This window comes from Candoia aspera, chromosome 5, assembly GCF_035149785.1.
Source record: "Candoia aspera isolate rCanAsp1 chromosome 5, rCanAsp1.hap2, whole genome shotgun sequence".
Taxonomy (NCBI): Eukaryota; Metazoa; Chordata; class Lepidosauria; order Squamata; family Boidae; genus Candoia; species Candoia aspera.
Window position 1 is genome coordinate 79,097,942 of NC_086157.1, and position 19,955 is coordinate 79,117,896.

The following is a 19,955-nucleotide window of genomic DNA, read 5'->3' on the forward strand; positions in this document are numbered from 1 at the left end:
ATAGCATTTCATACTCAACAATAAAATAATACATTTATATTAGATTTTAACAAAATAGGAAACCCTGGATGATACAAAAGGGCAAATGTCTACTAAGTTGTCATGTGTTTTCTGCAAAGATCACAAAATCCACAACAAAATCCTAAATTCATGTTAATTTTCTAACATAGACAAATAATATAATAATCCATAGAATTGTATGAAGTATTCCTTAACGTTTCCAGAAAGGAACTATTATACTTTTTATTACTTGATTGTCCATACACATAAATGCAGTACATAAAGCATGAAGGGACTTACTAAGGAAATGTGAATATCATAAATTAAATAATTGGTATTTTAAATGAATATTCACGTAAAACTACTGATGACCAGGATTTATAAGGAAAACAGAAAACAAGGATGAATAGAAAAGCTAGTCTTTTATACATATAATATAAATGCATTTAATTTTCTTCATTACTATTATCAGAATTAATCACTTATATAATCTCTGTAATTTACACTAGATATTATTGGACTGAACTTCTCATTAAAATCTGATTTAGTTAATAAAATACTATTTCACATAATATAAAATGATATTTTACAATTCTCACTGGGTGGGAAATTATTAACTTGTTGGTCATATAATCACCTAACAACTGAAAATTCTCTTGTTGATTTTAGTAGTAACTCCTTTTAGAGTAAAGAAACTAAATCAGTCTACACACTGTTCCTAATAATTTAAAACTGGAAAGGAAAAAAAAAAGCCCATGTCACCTGAGAACAATGATGCACAAGCTTAGCCACAAGAATATTTTTAATATGAATGTATAAATAACTAAATATATTGTATGGGGAGTGTTCATATTACCCATATTCAATTAATGTTTTTAATTTGAATTACCCAATTACCCATTCTTAATTTGAATCACCCAAAGTCCTGGTCCCCACTACTTCTTTGTCCCAAAAAAAAAACCGAGGGCAGGTTTTTTTTTAGGACAGAAGGCACATTGTGGCCTTCTTCCATTTTAGTTCTTTTGTGTGAAATCTCTTCAGATACTTGAGGAATATTATCATATTTCTTCCACTTCATGGAACATAAACTTGTACTATCAAAAAGCTTGTACCCGCCAATGATGTCATGAGCCATACCATTGAGATTATACACTCCCAGAAGGGTCAGCCATGATGGGTATGTCACAGAAAAAAGATCAGATTAAATGCAATCCATTGAAGATGGAAATAGCAACCGACTGCAGTAGACAAATAGACAATTGCAAGGAGAAGAAATCAATATGATACTAGAAGATGAGCTCCCACATTGGAAGGTTTCCAATGGCCTATTGGAAAAGAGCAGAGGACAAGAAGAAGTGACACTGGTTCTTAGTAGGTGGCCATTTTAAAGCCAAAAGGAAGTCCAGATGTTGTGGCCAGAGGCAAAAGGAAAGTATGATGCTGCAAACCTATTTATCCCACTGTTACATGGAGTATCAGAACCAGAAACCAAGACAAACTTGATGATGTTGGAGCAGAAATGTTGGGACTGAGTATTGACATTTTGGGAATCAGTGAACTGAAATGGACTGAAACTTCATTTCACATCAAAGAAACATCAGATCTTCTATTGTAGACTAGAAAACCACAGAAGGAATGGAATAGCCATAATTATTAACATACATAGTGTCAAAGTCAGTGTTTCAATATATACCCCAAATCACGGGTCCCCAACCCCTGGGCCATGACTGGTACTGGTCCGTGGCCTGTTAGGAACTGGGCTGCACAGCAGGAGGTAAGTGGCGGACGAGCAAGCAAATTTACAGCCTGAATATTTACAGCCACTTCCCATCGCTCGCATTACCAACTGAGCTCTGCCTCCTGTCAGAGAAAGCAAGCCCATTAGCTGCTATCTCCAAACGGCATGAAGAAAAAAGAATAAAAGCTTAGGAAAAAGAGGAAGCACTTGAATCACCCGAAACCATCCCTCCCCCCAGTCCGTGGAAAAATTGTCTTCTACGAAACTGGTCCCTGGTACCAAAAAGGTTGGGAACTCCTGCCCCAAATGATAGAATGTTCTCTGTTTGAATCCAAGGCAAGCCAATCAATATTATGGTAATCCAAGTCTATTCTGTAACAATAGAGGCAGAAGAGGTTACAGCTGAACAATTTTATGGTGATTTGTAACATCTTGTCCAAACTTCAAAAAAAATAAAATAAAAATAAAGTCATATTAATTACAGGGCAATAGAATAATAAATTTGGAAGTAAACCAGAATCTAGAATAATAGGGAGATTTGATCTTGGTGTATAAAATGAAGTGGAAGAGAGGTTAATAGCATTCTGCCGAGAAAATTCAAATACCCTATTGAATATCTTCTTTAAACAATCTTAAAGACAACTCTGCTTATGGATAGTGCTGAATGGAAAAAAATCAAAATCAAATTGACTACACATTCTGCAAGCAAGGAGGAAGGAGCTCCATTCAGCCAACAAAAACATGATCAGGTGATGAATATGGCAGAGATCAAAAGCTCTTTGCAAAATTACAACTTAAACTAAAGAAAACAAAATAATAAAGAAAGCAAAATAATCAGACCAACACCTTACAGTGTCAACAATATTTTGTATTATTTTTGGAATGATTTAATTAATTATTTTTAATATAGCTGAAGAATTCTGGAGTGAAATTTATGACATCATCAAAGAAGAATCAAACAAAAATATATTGAAATGCAAAAAGCAAAATAAACATCAAATGACTCCCTGTTTATACACTGAAAATAGCTGAGGAAAGGCAGAAAGCTGAAGGCAACAGAAGGATGAAAACTAAACACTGGGTTCCTGAAAAAAGGAAAAAAAAGAGTTATATGTAAATAAGTAATACACAAAAAATCAAGACAACAATCAAATAGGAAAGATAAGAGATTTATTTCAGAAAAATATCAAAATAAAGAACATTTTTGTGCAAAGATGGTCATAATAAAAGACAAAGAGCACAAAGATCTACTGGAAAAAGAAGATACAAAGGAGAGATGGCAGAAATCTGGAAGAACTGTGCCACCACCATCAACCTCCCCAAGACAACAAAGCAAAAACCTGCTATTTATGAATGTTTGATCACTGAACTAGAGACAGACATAATGGAAAGTGAAATTTGATGGGCTTTAGAACATATGACTAACAACAAAGCTGCATGAGTTGATGAAATACCAGCTGTATTCTTTAGAAGTTTGCAAGATAATGCAGTTAAAATGCTATAAGCAGTGCCAAGGAACTGGAAAAGATCCATTTATAATCCTGTACCATAAATTGCAGTACTAAAGAATGTTCAAACTACCAAATAATTGCACTTATCTCATATGAAACAGTACTTGGAATTAGAATTGCCAGATAAACAAGCTGGACTCAGAAGAGGCAGAAGCAGATGTCATACTGGTAACTCCAATGTTAAATGGAAAATGGAATGCCAATTGCAGAAGGATGTCTATTTTTGCTTTATTGATTACATTAAAGCTGACTTTCAACTATCCTCTTACCCTAAAAACATGGGTATATTGTGATCAATTGAAACACAATAGAAGCAATGAAATGGCGTGGAATTGGGAAAGTGTCCAAACTGTATATGTTCGAACTTATTTAACTACAGTTATGCAACAGTCAATGCCAACCCAATGCAAATAGGTGGACAAGAATTTTATGTTCCTAGATTCAAAAAGTCATGGTGACTTAACCATGAATAAAGAAACATTTGCTACTTGGGACAAAATTTATCACAGGTCTAGACTTTTTCCCAAGTCTGAGGCTTCACACTGACAGTAATAATGAAGCTAAAGCAAAGGCAGGAATCACTGAAGATCTTGATGCTTGAAAAAAACAATTAACATAACTGAAAAATAAGTTGACTGAAGTGATACTCTCATTGATGACAGAAGTATGAAATAATAACTCAAAGATGCAATTATTGACAGACATTCCTGGAGAAATAGTGATCAGGGTCATCACAAACAGTGACTTGAACAAGAAACACAACTTTTATTCCATGCTCAAATCTTCTCATATAAAGCTATATGTATCCAGTTCCCTTGATGAGCCTCCCTACAACTTAGTTTACAGTATGTTAATCATCCTTGTTACTATTCTTCACATATGTTCAAGTTTATCTTGAACCTTCTTAAAGTCAGAACCTGGCACATATTTGAAGTGGGGTCTAAGTAATTATGAGTAGGGTAGAAATATCACTTCCTATGATTTGGAAACCATGCTTCTAATGATGGAGCCTTAAATTAAGTTTGCCTTTGTTGCAACAACGTAATTGCTGACTCACATTCCACTTGTAATCAGCTAGAATGCTAAGATCCCTGCTTTCCATATAGCTACCATTCTACTTGCTTGAAAATGAAAATAAGGTGCTTTAGAGGCTGACTAAAAGAAGATGATAGGCACAGGGATGAAGGGTGGGGCAAGTTCTAGAATACTTCTTTGGAAGAGATAGTAAAATAACAATGAAATTTCAATACTCACCTGCTTGATTGGTTGTAATGCTAACTGCAGCAAATTGTCTTGGCAAGGTACTCAAATCAGATACTCCATTAACTGCGTCTATCTCAAAAGTGTAATTTGTATGAGCCAGGAGATCCACTACGGTCACAGTGGTGTTAGTGAGCCCCATCTGACGAGGAAGAAATCTTACTATAGTGCTACATGGTTCACAGAGCTTGCTGGTTCCTCCACATTTCTTGCATACAATGTTGAAAGTGACATCCTTTCTGCCTCCTGTGTCCAAAGGCCAGCTCCAGTCTAGGATGACTGATGTTTCATTAATATTAGAAATAACATTTCTGGGAGCAGAAGGTGGTCCTATGGGGAAAGGGAATAGAAATAAAACGAATTGTTATTTATCCTGTTTGAATTCTGCTCAGAAAATGAAGTCATTCAAGCATGCTTTTAACAATGGTCACTGCCATATGGTTTTATCATCTACCTTATATCCCCAAAGGAAGATTTATTTATATAATATAATATAATATAATATAATATAATATAATATAATATAATATAATATAATATAATATAATATAATATAATATAATATAATATAATATAATATACTCTCTCAGTTCAAGAGATATTAAACAACTGTGTGTGTGTGTGTGTGTTTATGCACATGTGCATGTGTATTCTAATGACTGGCTTTAATCTCTCCCCAAATTAACTAACATTCAGGCTATGACTACGAATAAATACAGCAGCACTGAAACTTATTTTATACTGACCATAAGCACTTTTGATTTGGTTCAAAAATAAAATAAAAATCTAGAATCAGTTATATATACATATACATATACATATACATATACACACGCATATGCACACACATATACACATGCATATGTATATATATCTGCATATGCATATGCATATGCAGATACAAATACACTCATGCATACATACATATATAGTACCTTAAGCCTAGGTACTCGGTATTTGAACACAGAGCACTAAGCTCAGCATTAGTTTTCCACAAAGGACTATGCCTGAATTTGCACAATGAGTGAATGAGAATTTTCACACCCAGATCAATTAAACAATTATATGTTTGAAAATAATTCTAACTTATTGTACTACTGTTGTAATAATAATAGTGCTGTGAATAATAATAACAACAACAATAACAACAATATTGCAATAAAAGTAGTAATGATAATGGTGGTAGTGGAATATGCAAACACAGTGTTTTTTTTTCTGCTAACTGTAAAAAGAACTAAAGCAGAAATACAGACTGAAGGCATATCCATATCATAGGGGGCCTTGTCTTCCAGGAGTTTGTCTTTTCCTGATTAGAAAACCAGTAATCACAGCAATCTCTAATCATGATTACAAAATTGCCATTATCCTTTCATTTCACTATCATAACCTATTGGGAACTTTAGCTACAACAGGAATATGATGGTGAAACAGTCGGGAAGCCTTTGGAAGAGTACTGTGCTTTTATTTATATTTGATATAATCAACCTTCATTCACACAGGCTTCATTCAAAGCAGCCTTATTTATAGACAGACAGACAGATAGATGATAGTAAACTATCAGATAAATATATATTATATAAATAAACACATATTTGTATGTTTTTGTCTGATATGAATAAAGGGGGCATAAACAATTTATTTTAATCCTTTTGTCATGGAGTGGGGTAGCTCGGGGCAGAGCGTGACTGCTTTATACTCCTAGCATTCTCCTTTTGGTCAGCTGGAGGGGAAGAAAATAGTACTGATTTGATCATAAAGTTTTCTGCATTTCTCTGTGTACTATATAAAGATACTAGGGGTTGGTTTCAAATGTTTTATGAAGGATTAGACTGGAAACACTAATGATATGGAAATGCTCTAAAATGCATACCTACAGGAAAGACGGACATACAAGGACAGATTTCTTTTTCATCATAATGAGGTTACTCACTTGTGCAAGCCATAGATGGAACATCCTGTTCAGAGCGAAAGTAGTTCTTCTCACACTTGCAGTTTATAGAACCTTCCATATTTGTTGAACTATGAGGTGGGCATTTGGCACATTTAACATTGCCAGCAAAGGCTTTATAAAAACCTGGTCGGCAAGCTGTAAAAAGAATAGTAAATGCTTACAATTCCTCATATTAAAGTTCCATTATTCTTTGCTTGGGAGGGAAAAAGAAGGATTCCATCTGGAATCTGAAAGTCCAAATTGAAACAGCACCTATGAAGAAAAGTGGCAGCATGCATTGCCCTTAGTACATCAAAGTATATTCACATTATGGCTTTGCCTAATTCTAAGCAAAGCATATTAATTCTAAACTATGTTCTCTAGAGGGCACAAAAATCATGGCCTTAAATTAGCCCTTCCTTTTTTTTTTTCTTAATCAGTGGTCGGTCTAAGTCTGGAGAGGTATATTACACACACTTCGTATGCATCAGAAATCAGATCCAATCTCTGACATTTTCAAGGAGGGCTGGGAATTATTGTCTAAACCAATATAGCCATTACAATACTAACTTAGAAGAGTAAATGGTTTAACTTGACATAAAATAGGTATTATATTTCTAACAGTTAGGTCTAGAATATGCAAATTGTGACTGTCTCTTGTTCAGGAGTCTGTCCAGACTAAGAGAGAGCAGTTTATCTAGGAGACCTCTATCAGGTCTCTGCATGCATGAAGTGTCGGCCCTTTGAAGTAGGCCTGGTCAAGAAACACATACTTCAGGCATTTCAGGAATACCACCTTATTCCTTATTCAGGAATGTCACATTATTTTTGTCAGTTATAATAACATGAAGTTACAGAACCACTCTTTTGAAGAATCTCTTCCTACTGCATTGCTGACTTTCAGTTTTCTGCCATTTTGAGGCAGAGACATACACAAGCCTAAACTACCATAGTTTTAAAAGGAACAGACAATCCTCATATATTTTAATCCTGACCTATAAGATCAGCATATGGGTCCATATCTATCACTATTATTATCTTGAACCTTGCTCTACCTATAAATAATTAAAAAATGATATTGGCCACCAAAAAATTATCCCAACCTACTTTATAAGAAAGTGTTACTTCCCAAATAAAATGTGGATATTTGTAATGCTATCCCTGAAACTTAAAAACACAAAGATTTGCAGTCTTTCAAACTTCCTAAGCATAGCGAATCAACCATTTGAATGACTCTATAATAATAAAGCAGAGTAGGTTGCAGTTGGGCAGCATCAAAATTGAATAAATAAAACAAATGCATATATACATACATTCATATATAGGCATTCAAACTGAAAAACAGGATTTTCATTTGTTCAGTATTAACAGTTGAGGACATTTAATCGCCATCCATTTCTGGCTGTGAAAGTGAAAATAATGTATAGCCAAAAGCTGAATCGGGTGGGAAGAACAGGATATAATTTTTAACTAGAGAGCATGAAACTTGTAAACTAGGAATAATTACACCATTACTAAAATAATGTGTACAAATTGAAGGAAATAATCAATTATATATTTTCAGAATTGCTTTGATTTTTATGTTCTATAGCGGTCCTTGATCATGAATTCAACTATCAAGCAAAGTCTTACATTTGTGGATAATCTGGCTTGCTTTGGCTTGATCTTAGAATGTGTAAGCAAGCCATAGTAATCATAACAAAATGTGAACAATGAAATGCTCATATAGTTCTGAAAATAAGCAAAAGCACAATGAGCTTTTTTCTGATCAGAATTAAATTATCTCTCAGTATATAGTTATTGCACTTACAGATGCTGCTGCGGATGGTGCCTTAGCTTGTATAATCTGTTAGTGACAAACTCCAGGAGGTGGTGTTTCATTAACATTGGCATGTTCCTTTAGTCTTTCTCATTGCCAAGACTGAGTCAGAACCACCTCACATCATGTTAATACAAAGTGAAAAGTGAGAATGACATAATCTGCAAGTAACTGCATGCCACTGCACTTCATTAGAATACAGTATTTATAATGGGTAAATCCTGGGGATGGGCATACAGCCACAGTGGCTGGAAGTCTGCCACTGCTTCTTGTTAAGTGACCATAAATTCTCTTTTATTTATTAACTGAATTATGTATCCTGAGATAACAGCGACTTTTGCTGACTTCAGTTCGATTGTGCCTCTCATACTAATTCTTCAGAAAAAAAGACCATTCTCCATCAAAACCATTTTTGTGATGTATAAAACATATTGAAGCACCCACAGACACCCACCCACACACACTTTAGTCCTCTGACTTTTACACAGTTTTAAAAATAGTACTGTAAGACTATTTCATTGGAGATATTCCCAGAAAGAAAAGTCTCCCACAGATAAATGCTAATCTTTAAGTAATACAGGCTTACACCTTCATTATCCCAAGCCTTTCTCCATCATTAGCAGAAGTAAGTCAAGGCCTTTTTGATTGTGGCATCCTTAGACCATAACTCCCACCTAAGCATGCTCCAGTTGTAATGGTTGCCTAATCCCAAATACTCAGTCTCACAAGCTCGGGCTTAAAGATAACTGATTTATTAAAGGAATAGTATGCAAATACAGAGAAAGCTGAGAATGAGCCAAAGTGTGCGAAATACAAACTAAATACCCTCGCTTCAAACCCAATCCCACCCCTCACCCCACCATAGTAACCACCCTCTCCCAGGTGTTGGCAACCATCACACATCAGCCTGGGAAAGCAACCTTGAATACATGTCATAACCCAAACATACATTCCTGCAGAACAGCAAGGAGATTACAGCCTGGCACAGCTGAAATTCCCCTGCCCACAAATGACAGACACGGAAGAGGGAAGTGACATGTGAAACGTTACGATGTATTCAAACCATTGGAACGATGAACATGACATATCGCCCCCCTTAAAGAAACTAAACTAAGCAGCAGGTTCATGCGGCTAGGCAGAATAAAGACGGGCGAAGTGATTTTACAGTGTGGGACACGCATCAGCAACTATACATAGGAAGACGCGCATCAAAGAATTCACATGTGAAATGCTCCAATTCATCTCTACATAAAATCTAAGCATTGGCATGAAACTATTTGCGATGCATATATTAGCATTGAAAATTGCGATCATGACAAAACGCAAGGAACAGGTTACAGAGGTTAAACAGCATATAAATGCAAAAGGCTAAACGGCATGATAATGCTAAAGCAAACCACAGAGCCCCGCTCCTCCACTCAGTCCGGAGGGACTTGCTTCCAGCAAACAAAGCCCTGAAGCCCACCCCTATCTCGCCCGACATCCAGGATTTCTCGCTGGTCGCCAGCCTCGCCCGGTGGGTCCACCTCGTCCGCCCTCAGTGCGATGAATGCGTCGCCTTCTTCCTCGGGCCCCAAGGTGGGCTGTCTCACCTCGGCCTCTCCGCTGCATCTCGCCTGGCCGCCGCCACTCTCCACGCAGCCCAGGCCCCTCAGGGCCGCACCCTTCTTGGCGCTGATGCAGGCGGGAACAATGGCTCTCTCCCGCCGCGCTTGCATCCCGTGGAGCAGCGCCATCTCCAGCCACAGGAAGTTCCTCATCCGGTCCCACTGCGCCTCCGAGCGCTTGCACCGCAGCTCGGCTTCGGTCAGCAGGAACACCCACCACTCCGACGAAAATGCCGACGTGCCGCCCTCCTTCTCCGGAACCATGCAGCCACGCCGCGTCCCAGCCCAGGCTATCAAGGATGCCAGCCACTCCGGGGACCACACCGGGGCGCCGCTCTCCACCTCTAAACCCATCCCTGACTCCGGAACATCGCTACCGGCCACCGCACTGAGGTCGCTCCCCCGCGACTCTGCCCGTTGCGGCCCGACCCGCCGATCAGCGAATTCCACCTCCGGAAACGTGGGGTATTGGGGTCTCCAGGTGGCATGAGCTAGCCCCGACCGAGCTTCCGCCACGCCATCCCCGCTGGAGCGCTGTTGGGCCCCGATTCCTCCATCCATTGTTAAAGTCATTGCTAGCTCTCCCCTTCACCAAAGGCTTGGATAGGGGCTAGCGGAAAATTTCATTATGACTCTCAGCTTTATGTAATGGTTGCCTAATCCCAAATACTCAGTCTCACAAGCTCGGGCTTAAAGATAACTGATTTATTAAAGGAATAGTATGCAAATACAGAGAAAGCTGAGAATGAGCCAAAGTGTGCGAAATACAAACTAAATACCCTCGCTTCAAACCCAATCCTGCCCCTCACCCCACCATAGTAAACACCCCCTCCCAGGTGTTGGCAACCGTCACACATCAGCCTGGGAAAGCAACCTTGAATACATGTCATAACCCAAACATACATTCCTGCAGAACAGCAAGGAGATTACAGCCTGGCACGGCTGAAATTCCCCTCCTCGCAAATGACAGACACGGAACAGGAAAGTGACATGTGAAACGTTATGATGTATTCAAACCATTGGAACGATGAACATGACACCAGTTTAGCCCTTTTTGTGACTTTAGTGAGGAATAAAATCCCTTTTATCCCATCAGTCTTAAATTTTAGCATTTTAAGTGAGATGGTCTTGACTTGTTTACATTTGTCTATGTTATAAATTCCTCAGGGTTGTGGTTGTCCCCCCCCACTCCAGCACTGTATTGTATAATGTTACAAGTTCCTGAGAACTCTTCTGAGGACTGAAAGGGTCATAGCAATAACTGTATAGTTATGAATGCCCACCTAAAGAAATTATGGACAGAGGCAGATGCAAGAACCAGGAAGCCAACAGATTTCAGTTAATGAAGACAAGGGGGGAAACCCTGGAGCAGAACATAATAGGAAACATCACAACAAAGCCAGATTAGTCTGCTTATTGTCTCTAGAGGCAAAAACTTTGCAATCTCTTTGTGTTTTCTGCATGGCTCAGTTACAGTGCTATGAAGATAGCAATTATGAAGCAAATGAGCTAGTTAGAAGCCTGCTGTCCCAGCAAGCGCTAGTGGAAGAGTCTGATTTGTGTCTCTTCTCCCCACCCTGTCAGTCTTACATGTCTTCTATCTTTTTATGTCAAGTGAAAATAAGATTATTCAGTGCTCAGGGGAAAAAAATAAACCCAGCAATTACATTGTAAATTAAATCCTAGAAAGTGAGTGGCATGAAAAGGTGGCCATACAATTCTCTTTCTTGAACATCATGGATGACGGAAGGGTGGTAACCTTTACTGCAAAATACATTTCTGCTCAGGAAGAGGGAGAATGGATTTATTTCCTTTCTCTGCTTACAGAGCCATATTATCTTTCTTCATATAAAGTATATTTTAGATTTAGTTTTCAAAGAAAAAGACTAAGACATATTTATATTCAGTTTTATTATTTTTTAAAAAGAGCTATGAATATAGTTTTCGTTGGTTTCTAGATATATATCCTTTAAGCCTCATTTATATTAGGCAACTAAACAGAAGAATTATAAAATGTATTATGCCTACATTTTGCTCAACCCCCAAGATTCCATCAGTTCCCATGTCACCGATGTCAAGAATTTTAAACTAAGCTCTGTAAGGTTGGACCACTCACTCACCTTAGTCAAAACAGCATCATGTTAAGCCATGATTTATTTTAAGTAGGGGGTTTGAAAAAAGTCATAAAGGAGATTTTGATTTAAGAAACATCAAATCCAGCTATCATATCAATGTTTATTCAGAAAATTTCATTGAGTTTAGAAGTTCATCTCTCATACTAATGATGGAGGAGCCCTCCCGTGCCTGGAAGGTGGGAACGAGGCCTCTGGGGCTTCCAGACATTCTTGTCTAGGTGATGTGGCTTATGGGCACCCAGCCTACTGTGGTTTATTCTGCAAACCCTGTTTTTAAACTCATGGCTTGATTTTTTTTTTTATTATTTCTATTTTATCACATTTTAAACTCACCATTCAACTTCAAATAGTTTTTTATCCTACTACGGAGCCTCCCTTGCTTATTTATATTTGACTTATACCACTTATCTCTTGATATGGGGAAAAGGAGGAAGAGACAAAGGACTCCCTCGGCAACCCAACCCTCTTCTAAACCGCTGAAACAACAGAAGGTGGACAGATTTGTTACAAGTAAGCAAACCTCGTCAGTAAACTATGATTCGCCAACTTATTTATTGAATAACAAGGATTCTTTGGAGTGGGACTTACAGGCTGAGATAGAGAGTCAGCAATTGTTGGAGTTTTCTTCATCATTGATAGAAAATGCTTCTTCCCCAGAGGCTGTTGCTGTCTGTACAGCTGCTGAACAATTAAATAAGGAAGGACTCCTTGACCATAAAAGCTTGGAAGTCCAGAACTCATTGGAATTTATAACCAGACACAGTCTATTGACGGCACAGACAGTTCTCTCAATCTTTTATTTACTGACTACGATCAAAATTCAAGTTGATTCTTTAAGAGACTCCCTGGTTGAATTTGGCATGAGTCTTGCAAATCAAACTGAGGCCTCTGATAAAGCTAAGGGCTTACACCTGCACCGCTCCTCTCAGTCAGGCTGCGGAGGAAATAAAGTTTCAGCCTCTGAAGTTAACCCTATATTAGGAGCTAAAAGGGAAGATAAGAAAATGACAAACATCTGTATAGAAATGGATGAAAAGGGTAAAAAACCTGTATTAGGTAAATGTTACTTACAACCCAATAAGATAGCCCTTCAAATACAAACTAATAGAATTAATGGAGGCAACTGGGAGTCGAAAAGAGCTATACTGCAATCATTAAGTCAGTTACTACGATGTGAGAAACAATTTGTGGATTTACAAAAGATAGACTGGTTACCAGCCAGAGGCAGCTTTAGACGGATTCTCTTGACTTTCGGTCTTTCTGTGATACCAAGTATGCTTCTAAAAATGAAACCTTTTTTGAATACTTTCTCGATATTCCCAATTCAAGTTCTTCATTCAGAGGAAGTTAGTCCCCTTATAATTCAGCATAGTCAAGAGAGTGTTATAAATTTAACTCATAGTAGAAATACTCCTGCAGATAAATTCAAAGACACCTCATTAATGGAGACTATGCCAAGGAACTATAATAGTAAACATTCTCTCCACTCGATAACAACTCAGTTGCCTCCTGTTCCTTTAGAACGGAACTTAATTAACTTACCCAGTGCTCCACCAGATAATAGACAAGTTGATACACTTAAGAAATTAAATGACTTAAAAGGAGCTTTAATGGCAACTTGCCACACAGCGAACCCTCTATTAAATTTAACACCTCAAACAATGCAAGAAGAAAACCCTTACTTGGGACAACAATATGAATGCACTGAAAAGAGAGAGCAAACTAGCTGTAGGCAGAAAGCTGTCAATGAGAACCATGAACTACAAAATCCAGATGTAATATCTGAGATAGAGGAGGCTTTTGCTCTCACTACAAGTATTAATATCACACAGAAGGAAGTGGAAACAACTAAAGCAAAAATTATTACAGTGGCCCAAGTTCACAAGCAACCCTTAGAAATTTACGACCTTGGCTCTTTAGAAGATGGGGATATGGATGGGACCCATTTGGATCATAAAGAGGGTTTGTCTAGATCAAGGATATTAATGCATATGGCCTGATGGTATGCAGAACAGTGTAAGATAAATCCCCTGAAAATTATTTCGTGGAATATAGCCAGATGGTATCGTAACAAAGGCCTTAACCATTTAGATCATTTGTTAGATACGGATATCCTTTTGCTTCAGGAAACTTGGACAGCTGATGATCTTGTATTCAATGGCTATTATTTGTACAAGTTGGAGGTAACCACTGGCAGAGGGCCAGGGTGGATGAAAGGTGGACTGGGAATTCTTATTTCTACCGCTCTGAGAGTAGGCCATAAATCCATTCAGCCACTTAATCAAATAACTATGGCTATACTCTTAGATCTGGGAAATATTTCCTTATTAATTATTAATGTGTATTTCCCGCCAATACAAAGAAGAGCCGAAATAGAGGCAATGTGGTCAGATCTAGAACAGTACGTGGATAACCTCCTTTTGGAATATCCTAGTGCCTTGGTACTACTCAAGGGGGATTTTAACGCCAGGCTAGGTCCTGATGACCAAACACTGTTCTCCAAATTTCAGCAGTACCCGCCAACCCATGCTCCTAATTTATCTGATGCCACTCTTGTACGTCTCTTCAAAGATAAAAGATCTAACTATGCTGGGATTTGTTTGGCCAAGTTTGCAAACCAGTTTAATCTATACATACTAAATGGCTCCATGAAAAGTGATCATGCAGGAGAATATACATTTATGGCTGGAACTAGGAAAAGTACTATTGATTATATGCTAGTCTCTATTAATTCATTACATTCAGTGGAGTCCTTTAAGGTGCTTCCGCATCTAGAAAATGACCATCTTCCTTTATGTCTACATTTGAAGATACCTACTAGTCAGCTGCGGCCGGAGACATATTTTACCCCTGTCATTGTACCAGCAGGACAAGTAAGTTGTCGTGCCAGATGGACCTTACAACTTGATCAAAGGATGAGGAAGACATTGGCAGAGGATGATTTACAAACAATTTGATCATCGTTTATGTCTCCCAATACCTCACAAGACCCATTGATTTTGTATAAAAAATTAATACAAAAATTACAACCGGTATTGACTCTCATTACTAACCCTGACAGCAAAAGGGTTGTGACTCTCTCTAAGGCATGGTTTGACAAAGAATGTGTTGAAGCTAAGAAAGCCCTCACTACAGCTTATCACTTACATAAATCTGAGACAGTGTCCTAAGAGCCAGGAACCACACTGAGACAAGAAACAGGTCTCTAGTGTTTTATTGCTGCTACATAACAGGAAAATCCTAACAAACTGAAGAAGCGTAGGAAAAAACCAGACATATAAACCCCAAAGGTTAAGGCGGGCCCGGTCTGTGTCTCTTGGAATGGCTACCTAATTCCTCAGTGCTACACATACACTTTACAGCCTGGATGGGAGCCCCCTGCTCACCATCCTTACTCATGACAGACAGAGTCTATTAACAACACAAATACAAAATCTCTCAAACACCTCCTTGCTAGCAAAAAACAGTATAAGAGATTGGTGGCTGATAAGAAGAAGCAGGATATGAAACCATGTGGAAACATCTTATTGAAGCTGCCAAACTGAAGAACACCTCTCTTTTTTGGCAACTATTATCCAGTCAGACCATCTACTATTCTAGACTCTCACATTTCACCAGAGGTGTGGGAATACCATTTCCAGAAAATGTATGAGGATCCTAACAATGCGATGTTGACACAAATGAATGAAGGTCTAATCGAGTGGCCCTCAGTCTCAGTGGCTGAAATAAAATTTCTTATTGGACAACTTAGAAAAGGGAAGGCTCCGGGAATGGATTTTATTTCAGTGGAAGTATTAAATAATAATGTTGAATGGTGGTCCCCAATTTTAGCATCACTTTTTACCTATATTGATAATTCGGGGAGAATCCCAGAGGATTGGGGCCTGGCTATTATAGTCCCGATTTTTAAAAAAAGGAAGATAAATTATCCTACCAATTACCGACCTATTAGTCTACTGAATATAATTAGTAAGCTATATGCTAGACATTTGCAAGGAAAACCCAAAGACTGGCTGGAGCAGAGAAATCTTATAGCGGACGAACAGGCTGGCTTTAGAGAGGGCAGAGGAACTATTGAACAATGCCTGATTCTTCAACACTTGATTGAAATATATTGTTCCAACAAGCTAACATCATTGTAGGCTGCTTACATAGACTTAAAGGCAGTTTTTGATTCTATGTCTAGGCCTAAGCTGTGGGAGAAGTTGGAAGCCACCACAATAGATAGCAGGCTTCTCTTCCTAATATGTGCCCTACACTCAGATACGGCCTTGAAGGTCAGGTGCAATAGATCTGGGTCACTGTCCAAGCCGATTAAAGTACAAAAGGGGGTGAAACAGGGTTGCATTTTGGCTCCCCTACTTTTTAACTTTTACATTAATGATATGGTAAGATGCCTAAGTCACCCAGACTTTCATCCTCCTAAATTAGGGGACCAAAGTATTGCCCTGCTGCTGTATGCAGACGATGCAGTCATACTCTCCAGGACTCCTATAGGTCTCAAGAGAGCTTTGACATCCTTGGCCCAATATTGTATTAATAATCAGTTAGAAATAAATTATCAGAAAACAAAGATAATGACCTTCGCTAAAGGCCGAAACTTCGTTCCTGACATATAAATGGGCACAGAATAGAGCAAGTGACAAGCTTCAAATACCTAGGGGTAGTTGTGCATGCCACTGGATCTAGGAAACCTCACTTTGAGTATGCAGCTGATTCTGGACAAAAATCAGCCAATGCCATTCTAAAGTTTTTCTGAAGCAAAGGCGGGCACTATATTCCAGCAGCCCTTAAGCTCTTCCAGGTGAAGTCATTAGCCCAGCTCCTTTACGGGTCCTGCGTTGGTGCTCTGACTTCAAGCATTACACCTCTGGAAAGAGTGCAGTCCACATTTGTTAGAGCAGTACTCCAAATGCCCAAATGTGTGACAAACGCTCAACTTTGATTGGAAGTCGGCATGATAAAAGTCGAGGCAAGAGTGCATCTAGCCTCCCTGAACCTTTGGCTAAAACTCAAGCATTATTCCCAAAGTTTAGCACCACTCATTTTTCAAGATTACTTCCAATCCTCTTGGTTAAAGGACATTGAATTTAGCCTCACAAAGCTAGGATTTTCTACAGATTCAATTCTTAGGATGAATTACAAACAGGCAAAATTGACCCTGAAGCAAAGGATAAAGGATATAGAGAGACAAATGGACTTACAGAAGGCCCCTCATTTCCTATCTTCAGAGCATAATAAATATATTGTCAATACCGCTAACTACCTTTCTCAACTTGAAATTCCTAGCCAGCGGAAATCTTTCTCCCTAGCTCAAAGCCATGCACTCCCTTCTGCAGTCTTGGAAGGCAGATACAAAAAAAGCCCAATAGCTGCAAGGCGGTGCCCTTGTAACAATGGAGAGATAGAAACCTCAGACCATGTGCTTCTCCGTTGTCCTTTTTATAAAGAGCTCAGGAGTAAACTAATATTACCTTTGATTAGTAAATGCCCTAGATGGAAAGATATAGATTGTATGCAAATGTTACTTATAGATGAATATCCAACTGTCACGGCACAAGTAGCCTGATTATGCGCAGCTGCTATGAAGATACGTCAGATTATGATTGGAAAAATGTAGTAATGTATCCCTTGTAATAACTCTGTGGCCTATATAACACATTTTATATATGATATTTTACTCTTTTTATCACTCCTTTTAATATTTTATATATATTTTTATAGACACTTATACCCAATAGAATATTAGTCATGATGATGCAAATTAATAAGATTGTTTTTAAACCTGATTAAGGGGCTCACTTACATTGTGATCCAAACGTATTTTAACACCTAACTGGAACTTGTAAACTCAAATTTAAAATTATTTCAATTTAGATGGCTCATATTTTATGGCTAATGGCTAATGTGCATATTTTTATAGAATTGTATCTTGTACTGGTCAGTGACCGTAATAAAATCAATTGAATTGCACACTAATGATGCTGCCTGAAGCACCAATTTCCAAAATTGTTTTCCATAAGAAAGGCATTAACTGTTTGCAATATTTTAAAAAAGAATCATGTGAAAGGATTTTTTGTTCCTAACTATAAAGAAGTTTGCCAATATCTTATTTGAAAAGAGGTAGAAGAATAAATTTACCACCATTCTGAGATTAGAATAACAGGGAGATGTGAACTTATGAACAAAAATCTTATCCTGAAGTCTTAAAGCTGGCATCCTTAAGCATCCTAATCATGTTAGAATAACAGCCTGATCATGTTAGAATAAAACATAAATAAGGTACTTTATTCTACTATTATTAGAACTTTTAAAGAACTTGGATTGTTCCTTTAGCACTTTCTATCTGGTAAACTTGGATTAGTATGTTTGAATCAGACTGTTAGTTGCCCTAATGTCCAACAATCGATTTAAATTAAATATAATTACATTTTGACTTTGATTTCATAAAGTCATAACTGCCACTGATTCAAACTATTGCATTTATTAACATCTCTGAACTGATAATTATCCATTCTGATATCCTCCTGCTGTGGTGTGGGATATACTTTAAGCTGTAATGCTACTGAAGTTCAACTAATCTTGTTTTGAATAATCTCCTAGCATTCTGGAAAGAATTTACCTTATTTCTTGTGTTTTCAAACTTTTTTTTTTTCACTAATCACTTATTTTGGAAAAGTTTGCTCTTCTGAAGCCAATATGATTTTGTTGGACCATTTCAGTAAATGTCTATTTACATTCATGTTAAAGGTTATAGCATTTTGATTCCTGCATCTAATTGCCTCAAAACTTTTTAGGCCCTGGACTTTAAAAGATTATGGCACTAAAAGTCCAGTATTGCATGTCATTTCTCAGTTGTTGATCCAGGGGTCAGACATTTGGGTTGTCTAGAAATTTGGTTTATTTTTGTATCCTGTTAGTTCTTTTGCAATACAATAAAGCATAACAGTTACAGGAACAGTTAGTTCATTTTCTCCCAGATCTTTTATCCCAGGGCAGCTTTTTTTGTTGTATCCTTTAAGGAGATCAGAAAGTCTCTAATTATCCATATTTTGCCATTTTGTCAGAATCATGGAATGTGCAAAAGAGTTACACTTGTGAGCAAAAGATTAAATGTATTGTCATCTAATTGAGATAAGAAGGCTATACTAAGGACACTAATACACTTTGTCTTCCTGGGAATGATTCTTCTTGTTTTCCAGACTCTGGTCTTTCAATTACTGTAGCTGCCTTATTTTTTTCCCCTGATTGCTCCTTAAATATACATATATAATAAGGAAACAATAGAAGGAAACATAGGATCATTTTGACCATGTTGGTCATTGTGTACTAAGCTTAATGTCTAAAAACATTCAAACCCTGCACATTGAAATGCTGTAAACTTTGCCTTAAGTATTGTGTTTCTACTCAGAACATTAAGAATGGAGTTCCTGTTAGATCATACCACATGCCTCATTTCACAAATAAACAGCTACTTTGACCTTGCGCAAATAGTTAATTCAGGAAGTTATCTTGTTTATCTTGTAGTGTTTCATGACATTAACCTATATTTTTATCTACTATTACTCAATGTATAAAGCACTAAAACTAAAAGAGGTACTATTTATGAGAGGTGCATTTCAGAAGTATATTGCATATTAGGGTACAAGAAGAAAGTTTCAAAATATATTTATTCATACAAAACTATGCCACATTTTATATACCACATTTTATAATTATGGGGTACAAATAATATGTAAAACAGTGATTTTCCATGCCAGTTACACAACTTTTGGCAAATGATTAAGCTGTGATTGGTCTCATCTGTACTTGAATTACATTAACATGATATCCTTCCTATTTGCTCTCCATCTATTTGACTTGGTAAAATAAAAATTGAGCTCTGTTTTCCAGCAGAGAGAGAGAGAGAGAGAGAGGGAGAGAGGGAGGGAGGGAGGGAGGAGGGAAGGAGGGAG

The 19,955-nt window shown here is 37.6% G+C and overlaps 1 protein-coding gene across 1 annotated transcript in view; it reads right to left on the reverse strand.

Moving 5' to 3' along the window:
* Positions 1 to 19,955, reverse strand: part of EPHA3 (EPH receptor A3) — a 237,241-nt gene that overhangs the window by 63,613 nt on the left and 153,673 nt on the right. The window contains exons 4-5 of the mRNA XM_063305552.1: positions 6,440 to 6,595; positions 4,504 to 4,839 (exon numbers count right to left, since the gene is read on the reverse strand). Of these exons, the coding sequence (XP_063161622.1) occupies positions 4,504 to 4,839; positions 6,440 to 6,595 (492 nt within the window). The remainder of the gene's footprint in view (positions 1 to 4,503; positions 4,840 to 6,439; positions 6,596 to 19,955) is intronic.